A 20586-nucleotide genomic window follows, 5' to 3' on the forward strand; every position below is an offset into this window, starting at 1 on the left:
AGCTCTTCATGTATTACTCCGCTACATACAGGTAACCTAGCAACAATGCAGCGCTTACAAGCCAAACAGCGCAGCTACAAACAGAGCAGCAATGGAACTATTTTAACTGGCGTAGTGTTCTATAGGGTTGTACAACCAAACAGATCCTATTTTCTCCTCCTCTTTAACTCAAAATGTTTCAGTAAACAGTGATAATATGGAACTATGGTATAATCACAATAATATTATTATGGATTTATACAATTCTGATATTAATATGAACAGTACAGCCACTGCCCTTGTACACTGATGTTGCTGCGTGATATAATAAAATGTTATATCACAATATTTGAAGACATTCTTAAGAAAATATACAGTATTTATCGTATTTTGATGAGCAGAAAAGTGCATCAGTAGTGGCGGATTCTGCTGTTTTACTCATGAATACTTTTATATAAATTTTTTAATGCATAGCTTCTAATGAAACACAATTTTTTCCACACTCTAATGAAATGTACAGTTGAGTCAGTCCTCTTTAAGCACTGATGATACTGTTGATAAAAATAAATCAATATATTGTCCAGCTCTAGTGGCAGCAAAAATACACAAAAATGGTCAAATGGATTCCCTATAGCTTCATGACTGCTGAAAACAAGCACCTGAACTCGAACCTGTCCTAAACCATCACTGATAAACTGCTTTAATCCAGCTGTATCTGTTAGCATTGTGGCTTTTAACCTGTTTAAACCCAGCTTTTAGCATTGCAGCTAAATGAAAACAAAATTTAATTTTAGTGCATTCCCAAAAAGATTATATACATCCCTATATAAATGTGCAGGTATTCATTAAAGAGGCAGCTATAAATAAAGAGTATATTAATATTAACCTTCCTCACAAAGAGAGAGAGAGAGAGAGAGGGAGAGACTGTAGAAGAGGAGTGTAGTAACGTTTATTGGGTTTATTTTGTGAGACTGAGAAACTCTGCAGATGTTTATGGTGTTAAATCTGAAGAAGTCTGGTTCTGTAGCCCAGGTCTGAGGTGTGGAGAGCTTGAGGAACGGCTGTAGTGAAGACGTTACAGTACCAGTGTGCTTGATTTCTGCGCAGCTTTCCTGCTGCGGCTACTTCTTTCTGTGTCTGGGTTCCTGAAGCTGCTTTCCCAGACCTCTTTGGTTGCATCTGACCTTAGCGTTTATCATCATCAGGTTAATGTATTAACAATAGGGATCAATATCCGTATCAATATCCGCCTTAGCCCGAGTGTCATTAATAAAGCCTGGGTCTGTATACATACACTCATTGACAAAAATATAAATAAAGAATAAAAAAAATAGCACACCATATGCTGCTGAAAAACTCACCATGCAGATCTGGTCTGTAATCATACAGGCTTTTAGAAGCTCATTTTGGGCAGTGTACCCCCTGGTGAGAGATCAATCACTGTAAGATATGCCTTAAAGACATTTGAGAGGGGAGAGAACCCAGATCATTGGTAGTGATAGGAGGAATAGTGTTGCTGCTTTCTCTCCTGCAGAACTTTCATTTTTCAGCAGGATAATGTTCACCCACACACAGCAAGGGTTTCCCAGGAACACAGTCTCCACCAGATTACAGCACTTCCTCGTCCTGCAGATCTCCAGATTTATCACCAATCCAGCATTTATGGAGCAGCTGGGACTCTGCAGCTTCAGCTTCAACCTACGAGTGTAGAGCTACAGGATCTACAGGCCCAGCTGTAGCAACATCTGTGGGCAAATGTGCTGCAGGATCCACACAGAACCTGTAGAACCTCCAAACCCAACCCTCTCAATCTTATATCATCTTATATCCAGCGACTAGATAGAGAATAATTTCCAATTTCTAAACTCATCCTTTCACTCTAACATATTATTACTACATTTACATAATAAATTACTAAAATAAAAATCAACTTCTTGGTGTGTTATTTATTTATTTATTCATAGTTTTTGTCAATGAGTGTATGTAACCTTTAACTACTAAAAGTTAAATTCGAGGATTCAGAATTATTGTAATTCCCAATGTTCTGATTTAATTCTGAAGTCATTTCTGTCTAAAGACTCACAAACTAAAGGGACTAAGACACACGTCTTACATATTCTAAGATGTCTTGCTTTAATAAATACCCCCCATATGGTTTCACTATAAAATAGGAAAACACTTCTATACTTCTATTAATAGTTTGTTAGGAGTGTGGGTGTGTGTTTTTTTGTGTGTATATACACAGTACATGGGTGCAGTGTTTAGAGAAATATTTAAAAAAGAAAATAATAAAATAATATGGAAAAACATGAAACTGAGTTATGAAAGTCTTTGCAACTTAAACACACACGACAAAAAAAAAATAAAATCAAAAATTAATATTTGAACAGGACTAAAACTGTATTATGTACAAAACAAACGAAAACGCAAAACACAGCTCGTCTTTCCCTGATTACATACACGTCTACAAACCTACCAAACGCTTTAATGTTGTGTTTATGTTATGTAATACATACAATATATTTAATATGATCCTATATATTTTGCCAACTTTTGTGGGGAGGTTCTACAGAGGAGGCGGAGCTACACTAGGCAGCAGTCTCCTCCCCTTTCTTTCCCCCTCAGTTTTTATTATTAAATATAATAAGGTGAACTTCATTATTATTATTTAATTATTATTATAATTAATAATATTTTGCTACATCAGTCCGTGCTGCATCTGCCTGCCCGAGCTGTCCGTCATAACCTGCCCGTCACCACCGTCTCTTCCCGCCTCCCAAACGCCGCCCACGTTTCCGTTCTCCCCGGGGCCGTTTCCCTCCCAGATGACTCCGCCCTCTCTCACCTCTCTCAGGGCAGTGGGAGGAGCCTGAGGAGGAGGTGGAGGAGAAACGGCGGCAGCGGCAGCAGAGGATGGAGGAGGAGCTTCACTTGAGTAACCTTGTAAAGTTCCTCTGCAGCCAGACGGTGAAGTTTGCGGTAGGTTCTGTGGCAGGTTCTGGGTGAGAATCGGGCCGGTGCATGCAGTGGCAGCAGGGCTCGAGCTGGCGTTCAGGGGTCTAACTAGAGCTTGTTGGCTTTGCTGTGGCTGAGGCAGCTGCTGCGCCACAGAGAGCAGCGGCAGCTGCTGGATCTGATGCTGGATCTGCTGCTGCTGATGATGCTGCTGATGCTGATGCTGCTGCTGAGGAACAGCCCGGAAGGTCATGTGAAGGATCTGCGGCTGCGTGGAATATGACTGCACCGGTAACGGCTGCACTAGTGCGGCGGTTTGCTGCGCCACGGTAGCCGGGTGTTGAAGTGGCAGCTGCTGTATCTGTGGCGGTGGCAGCTGTGGTGCCAGCTGCTGCTGGGAAACAGGCGTGGGGACGAAATGCAGCGGCAGGGCCTGCAGGGTGTGCGTGGCGTGCGTGGTGGAGGTCGTATGCAGAGACGTAGCTCCGCTACCTAGCTCCTCCTCCGCAGTGGTCAGGGCCAAAGTAACAGGAACCTGCTGCATGTTATGGAGGGAATGGTCCGTGTCCACCACAACCACAGGGCCCACGTGGCCCACCTGCGCCAGAGAGGCTACCTGGCTCACCGGCACCTGCACGGAGCCCACCTGCACCTCCTGGATCTGCTCTGTCCGCAGGTGGCCGGTGGAGGCCTCCAGTAAAGCTCCGGGGGTGGTGATGAGGGCGCCGGCGTTGGCCGCCAGAGCCTCGGCGATCAGGACCTCCGGGTGGCTCTTGGCTTTATGCGCCACCACGCTGTCCTTCTTCTCGAACTTCTTGCCGCAGATGCTGCAGGAAAACTGGTAGGTGGCGTCGGCGTCGTGCTTCTTCATGTGCCAGTTCAGGGACGCTTTCTGGCGGCAGGTGAAGCCACAGATCTCACACCTGGAGGGAGAAGAGGAGAGAAAAATGTTAGGACAGAACAGAATCAGACTATTTTTTAATATAGTTAATCCTGTACTAAAGCAGACATGTATATGAAGTACTAGAGACCCAGACATGAGTAGAAGTTGAAGTGTTCTTTAAGCTCCACACTTAAATAGAAGTACAAAAGTATTCTAATTTTTGTACTTAAAGTTAGGCAAGTAGTTTATTGTAAAATGTAGATATTGCAGAAAGCAGTGAAAAGTTTGACCGGTGTTGTGCCGAATTCAGCACCTCTGCTAAGAAAAGTACCCCCTTTTGAAGCATATTTCTTAAAGTTAAAGCGCTTTTATCAAGAAGACTACTATGGTGCTGAATTCAGCACCTCGCCAAGAAAAGCACAGGAAAGGCTGCAGGTGACATGAATATTTTTCATTATTTTTAAGGAATCAGCATAGCTTAGAAAAGTATCTTACGCATTTTCATTTTCTCAAAAAAGTTAAAGTCAAAAAGATGCGAGTGCGTGCTCCCGAGAGGGGGTGCATTTCCTGGCGGGGGTGCTGAATTCTGCACAACAACGGTACTGCCCAAACCCCTGTTTACTGTGTGGAAATGGAAATATACAGGTCCTTTTTTTAGCTTTTTAGTGAAATACACCATTCTACTTTCTAAAATTAAAGGTAATTAATAAATTTACACCCCTTCACCCACATTGCGTCTCCCTCTTTTAGTTTGAAGTCATTTTCTGATATAACAGAAAGAGTAAGTAACGTATCCTTGACACCACTAAAACTGGTGCAAACCTGGGCCGATTCACTGAAAAGCACCAAGGTTCTTATCAGCCTGAACAGAAACAGTTCCACAACCAGAGTTCCTAAGTTTGTTTGGTAAAAAAAGGCCTGTGAAAGTCCTCTTCCACTTCCTTTGTAATTATTAGAATATAATTTATTTGTGATTTGATCCCACAGGCAGGGTGAGAGTGTGCTGCAGGCAGTAAAATGCTGAGGTGAACAGATTTGCGGGTCACAGCTACAGCAGGCAGACTGACTGAGAACATCAGTGCTTCCTGGGGGATAAGCTGAGGCATTATGTGCTGTGCGTTGGGGTGTGTGTATGTGTGTGTGTGTGTGTGTGTGTGTGTTACTGTACTGGGGGGGATTAACTCACTGCAGGGGCTTCTCTCCGGTGTGGATCATGCGGTGCACAGCCAGGTTATGGGAGCTTTTAAAAGCACGAGCACAGAATTCACAGATGTAGTCTCTCTGATCTGCAACACACACACACACACACACACACACACACACACCCCAGAAGTACCATTGACATTACTTCAATCAAAAGTTTGGAACACCTTCTCATTCAATGTTTTTCTTATTTTTTTAATGTATGCATTTTCTACATTGTAGATTAATATTAAAGAGATAAAAACGAATTCTATTAAACAGTAAAAAAGTGTTATTCCTACACATCAATCCCCTGATCTAAACCTGATGAACTGAGATGGTGGTTTGAGGTGATTTAATTGGGATGAGCTGGAGCTTCACAGCTTGAAGGAAAAGCAGCAACTATTGTTCAGCACCTCCAGGAACTCCTTCCTTCAAGACGCTGAGAAAACTATTCCAGGTGACTCTCCCTCATGAAGACCCTGAGATTAAAATACCCGATAAGAGTCTTCAGATCTGTCCTCAAAGAGAAATCTGATACTTAGAAAAATCTAAAGTAGAAAACAGATTCTGGCTTATTATTAAAAATAATTCAGCATGTGTTTCTGTAGAGCTTTAATTTAGTCTTTAATATTAAATTTACAATGAAATAAAAATTAACGAAAAGAGGCGTGTTACAATTTTGACTTCTATCATCTTCAGATGCTGCCAGATTAACATCTTGTTGAAGTAAAACAACTCCAGAAATGTAGATACTTAATCAGTGTGAATATAGTGATAAGTGATAAGTGATGCTGAACCTGTGTGGTGTTTGGCGTGGCGCAGCAGCTGTTTCTGGAGGCGGAACAGTCGGCCGCAGGAGGGATGAGGACACACGTATTTCTTCTTCATTAAGTGCTGGTATTTAATATGATGCTGTGAGAGAGGGAGGAAAAAAACGAGAGGATTAGAGGATTAGAAGAACGACGTCTATAAACCCTCTCAGAGGTTCCTACACACGGACAGTTAGGTACTGTAGAGCTGCTTTAGAAATTACAGTCTGAGGCTGGGTTTACTGAGATCATTCTATGGTTTCGGCTGCAGTTTAAAACATTCTGAGCATTATAACATGTTATTTACATTATTACATCTGACTCAACAGGACAAAAGTCACTCTTACTGCTTCGGTCAGGCCTATGAGACCTGTCATGGTCTCTGGGAGCAAACTACTACCTATAAACTCCACTACCCAGAATGCATTACTTGGACTCTGATACCATGCACACACATGATCATGACCCTACCCTGATCCGCATCAACTGATTTTTGTTTCCTCCCCCTGTTCCAAGCCATATATATATATACACGCACCTCATTTCACTGCATCCCTGCTGAGTACTGTTATGGTTCAGTCCGACATACAGCACATTAAATTTTATTGTGTATTTCTGTGTATGATCTTTTTCCTGTTTACCATTTACAATTGTTTGCCTAGCTCTTACCCTTGTTTTGCCATGTCCCGACCCTTAGTGATGGCAAAAGTGGGGCATTTGAGAGATTAAATAACCCAATTCATTCAGAAAAAGATTCGATCTTGTGAAATGTACTACTTGTGAGATTTACTTTAATATGATCCCAACAGCAAACCCAGGTCTTTTTTGAAGTCATTCCATTTCACACATGTTAATGGTTATAAATGATTAATATCAATAAATAATAAAGCAAATGCAACGTGTGTGTGATAAAAAAAGTTCATTTTAAAAGGCTTTGCATTACTTTTAAAGTGTTGCAATGTTGTGTCATGTTGACAGCAAACACATTCGATTTTTAACTCTAATTTTAAAAACATTTGGGGATAAAAGCAGGAAAAGATTTTAAACTTGTGACGTAACAAAACTTGTTTTGGGATGATCCCCTGACTTTTTCTGTTTTAATACGGACTTGGAAGCAGTGAATCAAAACACTGATTTAAATGAATCGTTTCAGTTTGAATCTCAGTTTTAAGTTTAACATCACTATTAACCCTGGACTGATTTAGCTTCCCCTGGTATGATCCTGTTTGCTGTATGTTTGGATCTTGTTGCCCGTTTTAGCCTCTTTTTGTATCGTCCCATTTTAATAAAGCCTCATTACTAGATCCACACTCGTCTCCCCTGTCATCCCTGCCAGGCCCTGAAAACAACTATAACTGAGGAAACTTGGAAATCAAACTCTGACCTGGTTGTGCAGTGATGAGGAACTGGGAATTTTACAGTATAGTGGAAACCTTATAAAAGTCAATGTGTTTTGTGTAATAATTAAATACTATTTGCTGAGCTTGTGTTTAAGCTATGTGTAAGCTATGTTGCAACTAGTTATTTACTTAATTACTAAATGAAACAAGCATTTGTGTTTTAGTGACAAACAGCTCATTACCATAGAAAATTGTTGCCAGCAGAGGTTCAGCATTGAAGTGCTGTAAGATTTAGTGGGAAAACAAAACTGCACTGACTTTAGACTTGATAATAAAACACAGTGGATCAACACCAGCAGATGACATGTCTCTCCAAACCATCACTGATCATCAGTACATTTTACATTTCATTTAAAGTAAATCAAGGGAGCAGAGTCTGGAGGAAGAGTGGAGAGACACACAGTCCAAACTGTTTGAGGTCTAGTGTGACGTTTCCACCAATCAGTGATGGTTTGGATAAAGAGACATGTCATCTGCTGGTGTTGATCCACTGTGTTTTATTATCAAGTCTAAAGTCAGTGCAGTTTTGTTTTCCCACTAAATCTTACAGCACTTCATATCTTACAGCTTCCCTCTGCTACTGACAACTTTTATGGAGATGCAGATTTCATTTTCCAGCAGGACTTGGCACACTGCCCACACTGCCAAATATTCTAATTTTCTGAGACACTGATTTTTGGGTTTTCATTGAAGAAAAATAAATAAACGCTTAAAATAGATCACTCTGTGCGTAATACATCTATAGAATATATCTGAAACAAAAATATTCTATAAACTTCAGACAACATTTCTCCCAAATTCCAAATACAAATATTGTCATTTAGAGCATTTATTTACAGAAAAGAGAAATGACTGAAACAACAAAAAAGATGCAGAGCTTTCAGACCTCAAATAATGCAAAGAAAACAAGTTCATATTCATAAAGTTTTAAGAGTTCAGAAATAATCAATATTTGGTGGAATAACCCTGGTTGGTTTTTAAATCACAGTTTTCATGTATCTTGGCATCATGTTCTCCTCCACCAGTCTTACACACTGCTTTTGGATAACTTTATGCTGCTTTACTCCTGGTGCAAAAATTCAAGCAGTTCAGTTTGGTGGTTTGATGGTTTGTGATCATCCATCTTCCTCTTGATTATATTCCAGAGGTTTACAATTTGGTAAATTAAAGAAACTAGATAATTTAGATAATTATCTAATAATATATAATATATCTAATAATAATAATAATAAGATAATTTTTTAAGTGCTCTCTTATTTTTTTTCCAGAGCTGTACAAGTTGCTTATTTTGAACTGAATTACTGAAATAAAGTAACTTTCCAATGATATTCCAATTTTTTTTAGATGCACTAGTGTATGTATATACACAAAAACCCATTTCCTTAAAGCCATGAGCTGGGCTAAATTTCAGAGCTTGCTGTAGAAAACTCTCCGCCCCCTCTGGCTTTATTTAAAGCATTATTCTGGTAAGTTGACTTGACTCTGTGGGCTGTGATGGTAAACAGAGGGAGACAGACACCCATCATCACAGCGGTCATTCTAAACAGGAGTGATGAGTTACAATAAGAACCGTTTCTGTAAAAACTATTTAAAACTCTCTGTTAAAAATGCCTCATCACTTCCAGTCAATCTGACAAATTAAGGTTCTGTAAAGGATCTGATGATGCAAACCTGTAGGTAGCGTGGATGAGCCAGAACCGTCCCACAGCCTTCCATCTCACAGCGGACATACTGCACCGGGGGCTTCTTCCTGCAGCACAGAACGACAGTACCACTCATCCAACGGGCACAAAATCTAGAGATGCTTATTTGTTCTTTTATTTATCTCGCATTGATTATCGTAATGTACATTTCTCTTCCCTTAGCGTGTCTGCTCGAAATCACTTGCGGGCAATATAGAATGCTGCGGCTAGATTGCTAACTAGGTCAAATAAACAATCTCATATAAGTCTATTAACTAATATCACTGCATTGACTTCCGATGGAGCAAAGGATCCAGTTTAAAATTCTTACCCTTACTTACAGAGCGTTACATGGCCAGACTCTCATGTATATATCTGATTAACTTCACCCACACGTTTCAGTATATTCTCTTAGGTTAAGTAACTTAAACATGCTGTCTGTTCCTTATTCCCGATAGGTTGGTTGGTTTTTTTTTTTTTTTTTTTTGAGTTTTATTTCCACTTCAGCACAAATTTGGCTATTTGTGGCATATACTTAATTTTATATGTCTAGATAGAGTACAGTTGTTCAAAGGTTATCGTATGATAAGTGAAATGTAATTCACTAGATGTATTAAATTTGATGTTTGAGGTTAAGATGTGATAAAAACTTTAAAATCTTCCCTGGTGGGTTTTTTTCTTCCATAAAAGGTCTTTAAATGTTATTTTCTTGATAGTAAAATTATCTTATACGGTTAAAGGCAGGACAGTAAATGAGGATGCGTTTCATTCGTTCCCGACTGAAGACTTGTGGGGATCTAGCATTTGAGGTTGTTGCTTCTAAATTGTGGGAAACACTACCAAACTCTAAGAGTTGCCGATTCAGTGGAGTCTTTTAAAAAGCGTTTAAAGACTTATCTTTTTAAGCAGGCTTTTGTATAATGTATCAGGTTTACTGTCTTGTATTTTGTGGTCTTTTTTTAACTTATATGTTTTGTTATGTTTGTCTATTTTAGATTGCGTAGTATCAATTATATTGTTAAAGCATTTTGTGACTTCTGTCTGTGAAAGGTGCTATATAAATAAATTTACTTACTTAATTACTAAAACATTCCATATAAAATATAATTTAATATTTGTCTTGATTCTTCATATCATATTATTTTATTTAATGCTTCAGATTCTTAATCATTTAATTTGCATTGTTTAAATGTATTACAGGTTCGGGGTTTGTAAAAATGTATAATAATAAAAAAAAGCTTTGTAACTAGGACTGGGCAATATATTGTACATATTGAGATAATAAATATAAGATATAAATATTGTAATATAATTCCTGCTACACAATTTACCACCCGTTTCTTTTTTTAAATTTATAAAAAGAACACATATGGGTTGTTCTGTGTGGAAATGGTTTGGTTTCAGTTACAGTCAGGCACAATTATATTGTAGAAACACCGTAATTAAAGCAGCATGAGGACTTCATTTCAGCATCTCATACTAATTAATCCACTGCAGTTTTGTTATGTTTATTAATAAAAAAAAATCCTACACATATTCTAGATACAGATATTTCATTATGAGGCATGCTGGGTTTTTGTTGTTTCAAATTAACACTGATATTTAATATTATACAATATATGCTTAATATGCTTTCTTTAAAGCATATTAAAATATCAGTTTTCTGTTTGGAAAATAATAAATGATAATAAATGAAATAGATTAATAATAGGCCAAAATTGAATTCTCTGTTTATTGTAAAGTTTAAAAATAGACATTTTTTTCATAAGAACCAGTTTGCCAATGTGTCCAGTGTGGAGTTTATACCTTCTCTTTGGAAGACGGGGGCTTTTATCATCTTTCCGTCGCCTGCCTCTCCTGCAGGACCAGAGCAAAACAGAGAGAGGTGAGTAAAAAAAAAAGAGGTGACTATTAAAAAAAATAATAAATATAATTAAATAAATTCAAAAAATAAAAAATAAAAAATAGAGATACCGTATTTTTTGTATTAAAATAGACCAGAAAATAGATATTCATTAATAGTGTCAGCTTTCTCAGTCAGCTTAATGTTAAAGTTTGAGAGCATCAGTTAAAGTAAAGTAGTGAAGAGGTAGAGTTACAGGTATACAGTGAATAGTGAATATTTGAGTAATGTTCTAATATAGATTATGAGAATAAATTCTCCAGTAATTAAATAAAAAAAAATGACTAAGTTCAGGCAATTCTAAACATTTGAAAGAACTTTGAAAGTTTCCTCAAATGCAGTCGCAAAGACCATCAAAAACGTTATACTGATGAAACTGGCTTTAATTAGGAGCGCCCAAGGAAAAGAAAAAAAGTATTTTGGTTTGTTTAACACTGTTTTTAAGTTACTACATGATTCATTGTGTTCATAATCTGGATCACTTCACTATTCATTTACTATGTGAAGGAGAATAAAAAAAATGACTTTAGTCCAGTACTGTACGTCACACATGAAGTGATTTTGAAGGAATGTAAAATTGAATTACCCAACAACAAAACTATTAATAAAATATTAAATCTTATTCATATGATAATAGAAAATGATACCCACTTCCTGGGTTGCTCCGCCCCCTCTGCTACCTCCTGTTTCACATCCACTCCTTCTCCTCCTTCTTTCTTCACCTCCGCCTGCACCTGCTTCTCCTTCTCCACCACGGCTGCTTTCTCCTTCTTCTCTCTCGGCCTGGGAGGAGCTTTACGCCGGGATTTAGGAGTGTTACTGCAGAGAGAGGGAGATACAGAAAGAGAGGGAGAAGAGATTGACAGTTTGTTAGTTAGAATACTTCCCTTACACTCCTGCTGTTAAACAGTTTAGTTTAATAATGTACTAAATGCTCTGTTATTACATGTATAAGATTATTGTAATATGATTGTTAGTAGGCAGAAACGGTGAGCTGTAAATTAATTTAAACTGACTAACAAAGCTGCACAATATCTTAATGTACACATGCGCATTTTCCTTTGGCATGACAGTATTGACCAATTAACTATTATATCTACTCAATGCCATCTATTTTTTTACTTAAAAAAAAATTATTTTTGCACTTAAAATCCTTTAATTTTCACAAAAATCTTCAGTGCGTCTTATAATCCGGTGCTCCTTATGTATGAATTCTACCAGTTAGGTATTAAGGAGCAGTAAAGACACTCCACTGAAGTACAATGTTATTGGGGTGAGTTTTCAGTGAAGTTTCTCCAGCACAGATACTGGAGCAGTATTAGCATTAGCCACTAACGGCAGCACTAGCTCTTTCGCAAGAGGTTTCGTTCAGAGTATATTAGACTATAGTCTGCTAATTTACTGTGTTAAAACAAAGTATGTGGGACAAACTTCTAGCTTATATCGCTCTGGGTTACTGGAATACTCAGGGTTCCTCAGTGTAGTGTTATCGGGTGGTATTTAATAGCTTTTTAAAATGCTGCTAACTGCGGATAGTGCTGCTGCTAACTGCACTGTTGAAAATATTTAAAATCTATGCTAACTGTAAATAAACTGAAGCGCTTTACTCACCCAAGTTAACATTTTTCAGGAGAGAAATCTGTATAGATTAACATCCATGTTTTTTTTTTTTTCAAGAATTACAGTTTTGTTTACTTAGCTTCCCCAGACTCCCCATTAGAAGGAGAAACATGGCGACACTCTTGCTCACTTCAATGTAGGCATCCTTACCAGTGTCGCTTAATGTGCTTTATAATCCGGTGCACCTTATGTATGAAAATAGACTAGAAAATATACGTTCATTGATAGTGCACCTTAAAATCTGGTCCGCCTTAATAGTGCAAAAAATATGGTATATTACTAATATCATGCCATGCTGGACCATTGACATAATTTAGTGAAAAATCCTGTATTTAAGATATAATAAGATATACTTAGCTTAAAAACTAAAAATCACCATGTAATTTGTGTCTAATATTGTGCAGCCCTGCTACAGAATATCAGTAATGGTTTCTGTTTGATAAAGATGCAGAATTCAGAGTGTTTAGCACTAATTTACGTGCACATATCTACCTCTCAGATTTGGGGTCGTAGCTTTGGTCATTCAGGTCATCTCTAAAGGGAACGTCTTCATCACTGCTGATTCCCACCTCCTCATCACTGAAACACCAACCAACATTATAAAATCAGAGCCAGGAATTACATTTAATCACAATCTTGAATAGTAAATTTAATATCATTTATGTATAATGTATTTTGCAAACACAGCTAGAAGTGCAAGTGGGAGAAAATACTAACTAATAGCTTTTGCAATAAGGTGAATTGTTAACTACATTTTAAATTAAAAACTTAAATTATAGCAGCAGTTTTATTGCTACACAGTTCAGTGTTATTATAAAGACTGACTGGCACCACCTGCTGGTCACTGCTCCCTGTTAAATTCACTTAATCAAAGAGTAAAATCTGCAGTGCTGTATACAGTGCAGTACTGTACCTCTGAACCTGCAGCCGGAAGTTCTGATCCTTCAGATCGTCTACAAACAGAGGATCTACCTCAGCTCCATCACCACCCTCCTCTCCCTCCACCTTCCTCTCAGAACTGAAACACAAAGCAAGCCAAACGTAGGCAGTGTTAAAGTAGGACAGAAATATAGACAGAACATTGTGATAATATGCCTTATGGCTTATTAATTAGTAAAAAAGTGAGATGGTAAATATCTGACCTTCATGATTAACATTTATTGTATTTATTTTAATCAGATTAGCAATACAACAGATTAGCAATACAACAACATACAAAACATACATGTTTTATTGTGATTATACCACAGTTCCAATTTTTATTGCGGTTTATTGAAAGATTTTAAAGAGTTAAAGAGGAGGAGAAAATAGGATCTGTTTGGTTATAAAAACTCCGACAGTTAAAATAGTTTCCTTTACTACTCTGTTCGTAGCTGCGCTGATTCACGTCCGGACCGATCAAGAGCTGAGTCAGCCCTGAGCTCTCAAAACTCGAGCAAAACAGCAAAACAACTGTAATCGGCCCTCAGACATTTAAATGGCTTTTTAAAAGGTAAATAATAGTGTTTTAAATAAAATAAACATAAGAGTATGGGATTAAAAGTGTGAATATGGCTGCAACTGGAAATGTACGCACAAAACTGTGCTGGACTGAGGTGCACCGCTTTCCACATGTGCGTTTACAAGCACGTGCCCAACCATGTGGATGGCGGCCATGTAGTTACCTCATGTTTACTCCTGCTAGTGCTAACTACACTCAAAATATAATTCATATTTAAACATTATACAATTAAGATTAAGACAATAAGTTAGAAGTTATTAATTGCGGTTGTATTGCATTTTTTGTACTGTTTGGATGTATGAGTAGGATTTGATTGGTCAAAGAAGTACAATATACTGTATATTTGTAATTTTGCCATACACAGCCTGAACTGACAGATCACTGTGCGAGTCCAGTATTAGAGCTTATTAGAACGTTCTACCGCAGCCCGACTCAAACCTCCCAATAAACTTTCATTGTAAGCCCAAGCCCGAATTAAACCCATTTTTTTTAATAAGGAGAGCTTTAAAACTGAGCTTTTTAAAAACAGTTTGAGGCTCTTTGAATGAGTGAAATCTGTTCATTATAACACTGAAGATGCAAAGAACTATTTAAGAACAATGTTTGTTAAGAACAGACACACACAGCACAGCAAGTCAAGTGCATAATGCAGAGAAGTGGAGGAGCCTCAGAGCTGCGTGATCATAACATTCTAACTTGTGCAAAACAAAAAAAAACTAGCTTTATATAAAATAAAAATAGCATTGGCAGATAATCTAAACTCTATCCAACATTACAGTGATGAGTACATTTAAACTTGCCATCAGCACAGTATGTGCGTCAGTCAATAAATACTACACACTACTAATTCATACTGGATAAAATCACAGCTCATGTGATTAACAGAGAACCCAATCCAGATAAAACACTGGTTGCCATACAGCTGATCAGAGTATTTTAGAACTAAAGGATCAGATCAGTGCAATTACTGATATTGGTACTGGCATATGCCTAATCCACTGTGTGTGTGTGTGTGTGTGTGTGAGAGAGAAAGAGACTGTGAGTGTGTGTGTGAATATATAGAGTCCACCACCTTTCTCCCAACCTCTTCCCAGCTGCATCCTCTGTTTCCACTGTGGAAAAACACAATAAAAAGGTATAAAATTATGAAAGACAAATTCATTTCAACCAGCCTTTAAAACTCTGCTTTACTGTAAGAATTAAAGGACAAACACTTATCGTACCACAGACGGTCTCAGGTTCTGGTTCACTCTTGCAGATGACCTTGGCTGAACTCTTCTGGGTCCTTGCTGACGGGGTCCTGCCGCGGCCCTGGGTCCGCCGGCCACTGCCCGCTGCCAGAGACGAACGGCAGACGTTACCCCAAAGTTCAGACTGTACAACAACTGATTACTTCTATACTGTGCAGCATGGCACCCCCTACAGTCATACAGTCTGTCAAAATGAGTGTGTGGATCATATAAACATTATAGAGTTCCCCCTACGCTTTCTGTAGTGTATTACAGTCTGTCAGAATGAGAGTGTGGATCATATTAACATTATAGAGCATTATAGAGCGCCCCCTACACTTTCTCTAGTGTATTACAGACTGTCAGAATGAGTGTGTGGTTCATATTAACAATATAGGACTGTCTGTCAGAATGAAATTCATTACCTCGAGTGTTGCTGGCAGCATCCTTGCTTTCTCCAGACCTGCAACATTCATTTTTTTAAATTAGTACAGTAAATACAACAGGACAACCGGACAATCATTCTTGAGATAAAACATTGTTAGTGTAATGATCAATGTTTTTCTAACAATAATATGATACTAGAACAATAGAACACAGAGCAACAGTGCATTTCATTACAGAGAGAGCAGAAATAGCACTCCATAACTATATAAAGAATTTTTAGGAACCTGAAAACTGTGTTTTAGGAAAACACTCAGGTAGTAAGGTTTTCGAGCCGTCTGGTTCCAGTGTTTTTGTGCAGATAGGCAAAATACAGATTTTTCTTTTTAAAAAATTACATCACAATTTTAACCTGCACTTTTTTATTCCAGCCACTCTGGTCACTCAATAGACAAACCCTATGAGATGACCTATTACAGGGATGGGCAACTTCCATGATGGAGAGGGCCACATTTTTTTCAGCATGACCATTGGAGGGCCACATAACCTCGCACTTCAAATAATTGAATATGAAAAACGCTACAAATGATTTTCAATAAGAACAAATTTTATATGAATTTATATCTGTATGTTTACAGCACCAACATTTATCAACAACTATTTTCTGCATATTAATGCATTTTAATACGGCAAAAGACAAACCGTTTGCTTCAAAAAAGTGCAAAAAGGAAGTCCTTCATATCAAAGAACAAAAAGTTTGCTTAAAAAACTGATTGCAAATACAGTAGTTCCTCTGTGTAAAATAAGTTCATTATAACAAGTCCTTCATAAGCAACATAGACAAAACATTTGCTTATAAAAGTGCAAAAGGCATTTGAACTCATTTATAACAAAGAACAAAAAAGATTTAAAAACTGATTGCAAATAGCTCATTCAATAATAGCAGAAAACTAGACCACAGAGGCCCAACATTTATTGAAGCTAATGAGAGAGCTGTGGTTTGGCCTGCTGGCTCACAATGGACTGGATGTCAATGTCAATTTTCGTGGTTGTTTGGCAGCGCCCTCTAGCGGTCAAAAGTAGAATTACGTTTTTTTTTTGTTTTGTTTTTTTTTTTTATTATGAAATTATGAAATTATTTTTGATCTATTCGCGGGCCGCACTGAGTGATGACGAGGGCCGTGTGCGGCCCCCGGGCCGCCAGTTGCCCATCCCTGACCTATTATAATATTTGTATAGTTTTACCCTATTGTGCACTACTAGTTTATTTATTGTCCACTGTTTACATCTTTACAAATTTGAACTGCTAATTTATTATATACCTGCGTGCTTGCACTGACATCAATCATTTTCTCTATATGCACTATAACTGGTGTTCATTATTGTTTTATTGTGTTTAACAGCACTACCGCCATTACACAAAAAAACTTAAGACTTTTATAATTTATCTTTTACTGTATCTTATCCTTCTTTTGCAACATCCGTGTACTATGTATATCTGCTACTGGATGTCTAGAATTTCCCTCTGGGATCAATAAAGTATCTAGCTATGTGCCACTTAATAACTGGGTATGGGGTTTCCTCCACTGTGACAAAATGTAAGAACAAAACGTGCAAATAAAAAAAGCTACACAACCTTAAATCCCCATCTTATCAAGAATGTGTAAGTGTACAGCTTGGTCCTAATGCAAAGTTATACAATCAATCATGCGTAATCTTATCTGCAAAAGGGTCAATTCGGCTTCCATTTTTTAATCTAAACAACCAGCAGCTAAACCACTGTTTGAACCAGTTGGTCAGTCTTTAGACCCGTTTGCAGATAAGACTAGACTCCCCTGCTCTACAGGTTTTGTCAGTTTAGTCAGACCAAAGTCAATTATGTCCAAGAGATAAAGAGCTGAAGGGAACTGCCCCTGGACAACCAACACTGGGCTCTCCCAACAGGGGGTTAATACCTGATCTGCAAAGGACTGGCTCCTGGCTGCAAGTTCTGATTCAACAAAAAACACATAGCAGCTAAACTTCCTGATTTCACTTGTTTAAATCCGCTGGTCAGTCCTTAAAAAAAAACAAAGAGTAAATGAGCTTCTGCTTGCCTGATATGAAAACCTGAAGCCAAACCAGCTCCTTTTGTGGATCAGGTTTGAGACCCTTGGCTTAATAGAGAAATTTGGTGTGAAATGGACTTGGGTTGTAGTGAAATATGATAAAGATTACAAACTTTTTAGCTGATGCTCCCAACAGGACGACAATGCTAGCATTGCTTATTAGGGCTGCAACGATTAGTCGATATAATAAAGTCGATTATAAAAATTTTAGTTTCCGTTGTTAATGAAACAAATTACTGGGGACAAAACCAAAATGTTAGATGAGTAACACTCAACTTGGCCTGTCTCTCCAAAAGTGCCCAATCACAACAGCTTTCCTCACTAAATATCAGCACCTTCCCCATTTAGGACAATGTTCTGGAGATTTGAAAGGCATTTCAATCCCATTTTCAGCTGTTTCTATTATTTTAAACCAATAGTGAAAGCCAGAAACAGGAGCCATAGCCACAGCAAGCAGAGAGGAAGGGCATGACAGAAATAATCGTTGTCTAATCAATTAATCGGAAAAATAATCTGCAGATTAGTCGACTACTAAAATAAACAGTAGATGCAGCCCTATTGCTCATGCAAAGAAATGGCAATTTTTACACTATCTACAAACTTAAAGTAGCTCCACACTTCATTAGAAGACAATTAAAACGAGGCACTGAAAACGTTTAAAGTGCTCAGTTAGTCAATTAAAAACACTGTTTAAAGGGATATAGATATTTTCATCAACAGCTGGAACTTATGCATTCCCACTGAACTAATTTTGCAATCTTTTCCCCTAACCTACCTATTAACTTGTGCTCGTTCAGTCAGCATATAATGACTTAATTTTAAGAATGTGGTGCCTGGAAAACCAGCTGAAGGTACTGTGTGTATAAACCTTTTTTTGCATGCGTGCCAAGGCCCTCAGAATACTACCAATGAAATGTGGAGCTACTTTGAGCAACATAATGCCCCTTTGAGTAACATAATGCCCCCATCACTAGCACTGTAAGTCTGCTGGGAGCATCAGCTAAAAGTGCTGTACTTGACAAAAGTTTGTACTTATGTTTCACTACACCTAAAGACCATTTCACACCAGAGAAACTCTTCACTTTTTGGTACAATCTCTGTACACTAAACTTAATAAGAACTTGTTAATTAGCTATCTAGACAAAGTGTTTGTTTTTGGACCACTGTAATGTAAATGTAAATGTGCAGAGAGAGCAGGAGATCCTCCAGAAGACCTGAGACCCTGGGGTTACCCCTGGGTCACACTTAAAAATTACCAAATTGAAACCTCTGGAATATAATCAAGAGGAAGATGGGTGATTACAAGCCATTAAACCAAACTGAACTGCTTGAATTTTTTGTACCAGGAGACGCATAAAGTTATCCAAAAGCAGTGTGTAAGACTGGTGGAGGAGAACATGATGCCAAGATGCATAAAAACTGTGATTAAGAACCAGGGTTATTCCACCAAATACTGATTTCTGAACTCTTAAAACTTACAGAATATGAACTTGTTTTCTTTGTATTATTTGAGGTCTGAAAGCTCTGAATCTTTTTTTTTTTTTTTTTAATTACCATATTTTTATTTGGAATTCGGGATAAATGTTGTCAGTCATTTATAGAATAAAACGACAATATTCCTTTTACTCAAGCATATACCTATAAATAGAAAAATTAGAGAAACTGACTATAGTGGTCACATTATTTTTTTCCAGATCTGTGTATAAACATAGCTAATGACCCTAAAGCACTGACACCAGGAGCCCGTATTCAGCAGCCCCTGTCCGGGTTTAGGGGTGAGCTGTGCTGACTCTGGGGCTTCCCTACACCCACAACAGCCCGTCCCCAACTTCTCCAACCTCCCTAACCTCTCCAACCAAAACACTCAGCTGGAGAAAGCCTTCAGGGAGCTCACCAGCTTCTCCCACACCGCCGTTTCTCATTGAATATTTGGGTAACCAGCGAATATTATAATATTAAAGCTCGTACCGTCTGGTCGGGCCGCTCTCCCTGCCCGCCTCAGCAGCTTTACTCCTCCGCGGTGTGGCAGCTTTCCTCCGCCGGCTCTCCTCCACCACCTCCTCGTCCTTCTCCTCCTTCTCCTCGCTCAGCCTCCACGCTGGAGGAGGTCTAGCCGACCTGTCCCGCAGAACTCGTCCGGATCCAGCAGCAGCAGCAGAAGCGGCAGCAGTACCACCGGCTGCTCCGTTCGTGTTAGTGTCCGCCTCTCCCGCCCCGTCCCGGGCCTTCAGCCGACTCGCGCCCCGCCCTCGCAGCGCCTTCTTCGGCGTGCCCGGCTCACTGTGGTCCGGGGATCCCAGCGCGGCCTTGTCCAGACCACACTTCTCCTCTTTGTTATTGTCCGCGTTCTGAGCCTCTCCGTGCTGCGGCTCCATCGCCTCGTATTACCCACCAAACACGCGTCTCCCTGCAGCCTAAATATCATACAAAAATCCGCAAATGTCCTGAGATATGGAGGTATAAAATATGGAGAGAGTTTGCTGGGTAAAGGCCGGGATCCAGCGGCCAAACATACTGCGCGCACTCTCGCACGGTCTGCGCACAAACACACACATATATTTAATCCTTAATTGGAAATTTAATTAGTCTACTTTATTATAACTATGCAAAAAATCCATTTGTAAAGACCCAGCCACTGTTTGCAGTTCTTAAAGCCACAGCGGCGAGCCTCTAAAACCCGCTCGTTCCTCAGGCTCGTCTTTGTTGCGTCTCCTTTAAGCCAAAAAACCCAAAGCGGAGGAAAAAAAACAGAAGGTCCAGTAGCGGCAGCTAGCGGAGAGACGCGGTATTGCAATTATAATACACTACTGTATACTGTATATAATAGTGCATCTCAAACAATTAGAATATCATTAAAAAGTTATTTTATTTCAACAACTATGTTCAAAATGTGAAACTCAAATATCAGTGTCTCAGAAAATTAGAATATTATATAAGACCAATTGGTA

General features: G+C 38.6%; 1 protein-coding gene across 1 annotated transcript; it reads right to left on the reverse strand.

The window, feature by feature from the left end:
* Positions 1 to 908: 908 nt before the first annotated feature.
* Positions 909 to 20369, reverse strand: zfp91 (ZFP91 zinc finger protein, atypical E3 ubiquitin ligase). Its single transcript, XM_022685950.2, has 12 exons — positions 19607 to 20369; positions 15572 to 15609; positions 15141 to 15251; positions 14990 to 15029; positions 13330 to 13434; positions 12909 to 12995; positions 11448 to 11615; positions 10700 to 10750; positions 8883 to 8961; positions 5800 to 5914; positions 5004 to 5103; positions 909 to 3857 (listed from the first exon to the last, which is right to left on the reverse strand). Exons 1-12 carry the CDS (start codon positions 20011 to 20013, stop codon positions 2678 to 2680), a joined length of 2481 nt encoding a protein of 826 aa, XP_022541671.2. The 5' UTR covers positions 20014 to 20369; the 3' UTR covers positions 909 to 2677.
* Between the last annotated feature and the right edge of the window lie 217 nt (positions 20370 to 20586).

The sequence above is a fragment of the Astyanax mexicanus genome, chromosome 7 (assembly GCF_023375975.1).
Source record: "Astyanax mexicanus isolate ESR-SI-001 chromosome 7, AstMex3_surface, whole genome shotgun sequence".
Lineage (NCBI taxonomy): Eukaryota > Metazoa > Chordata > Actinopteri > Characiformes > Acestrorhamphidae > Astyanax > Astyanax mexicanus.

What these genes read in the sequence shown, in the direction of transcription:
- zfp91 (XM_022685950.2), bottom strand. Translation starts at nt 20,013, where the DNA reads ATGGAGCCGCAGCACGGAGAGGCTCAGAACGCGGACAATAACAAAGAG. An exon ending in GGGGCGGAGCAACCCAGGAA is followed by an intron (nt 10,751 to 11,447) that starts GTGGGTATCATT and finishes CTGGTCCTGCAG; the next exon opens with GAGAGGCAGGCGACGGAAAG. An exon ending in CCCCGTCTTCCAAAGAGAAG is followed by an intron (nt 8,962 to 10,699) that starts GTATAAACTCCA and finishes TCTGTGCTGCAG; the next exon opens with GAAGAAGCCCCCGGTGCAGT.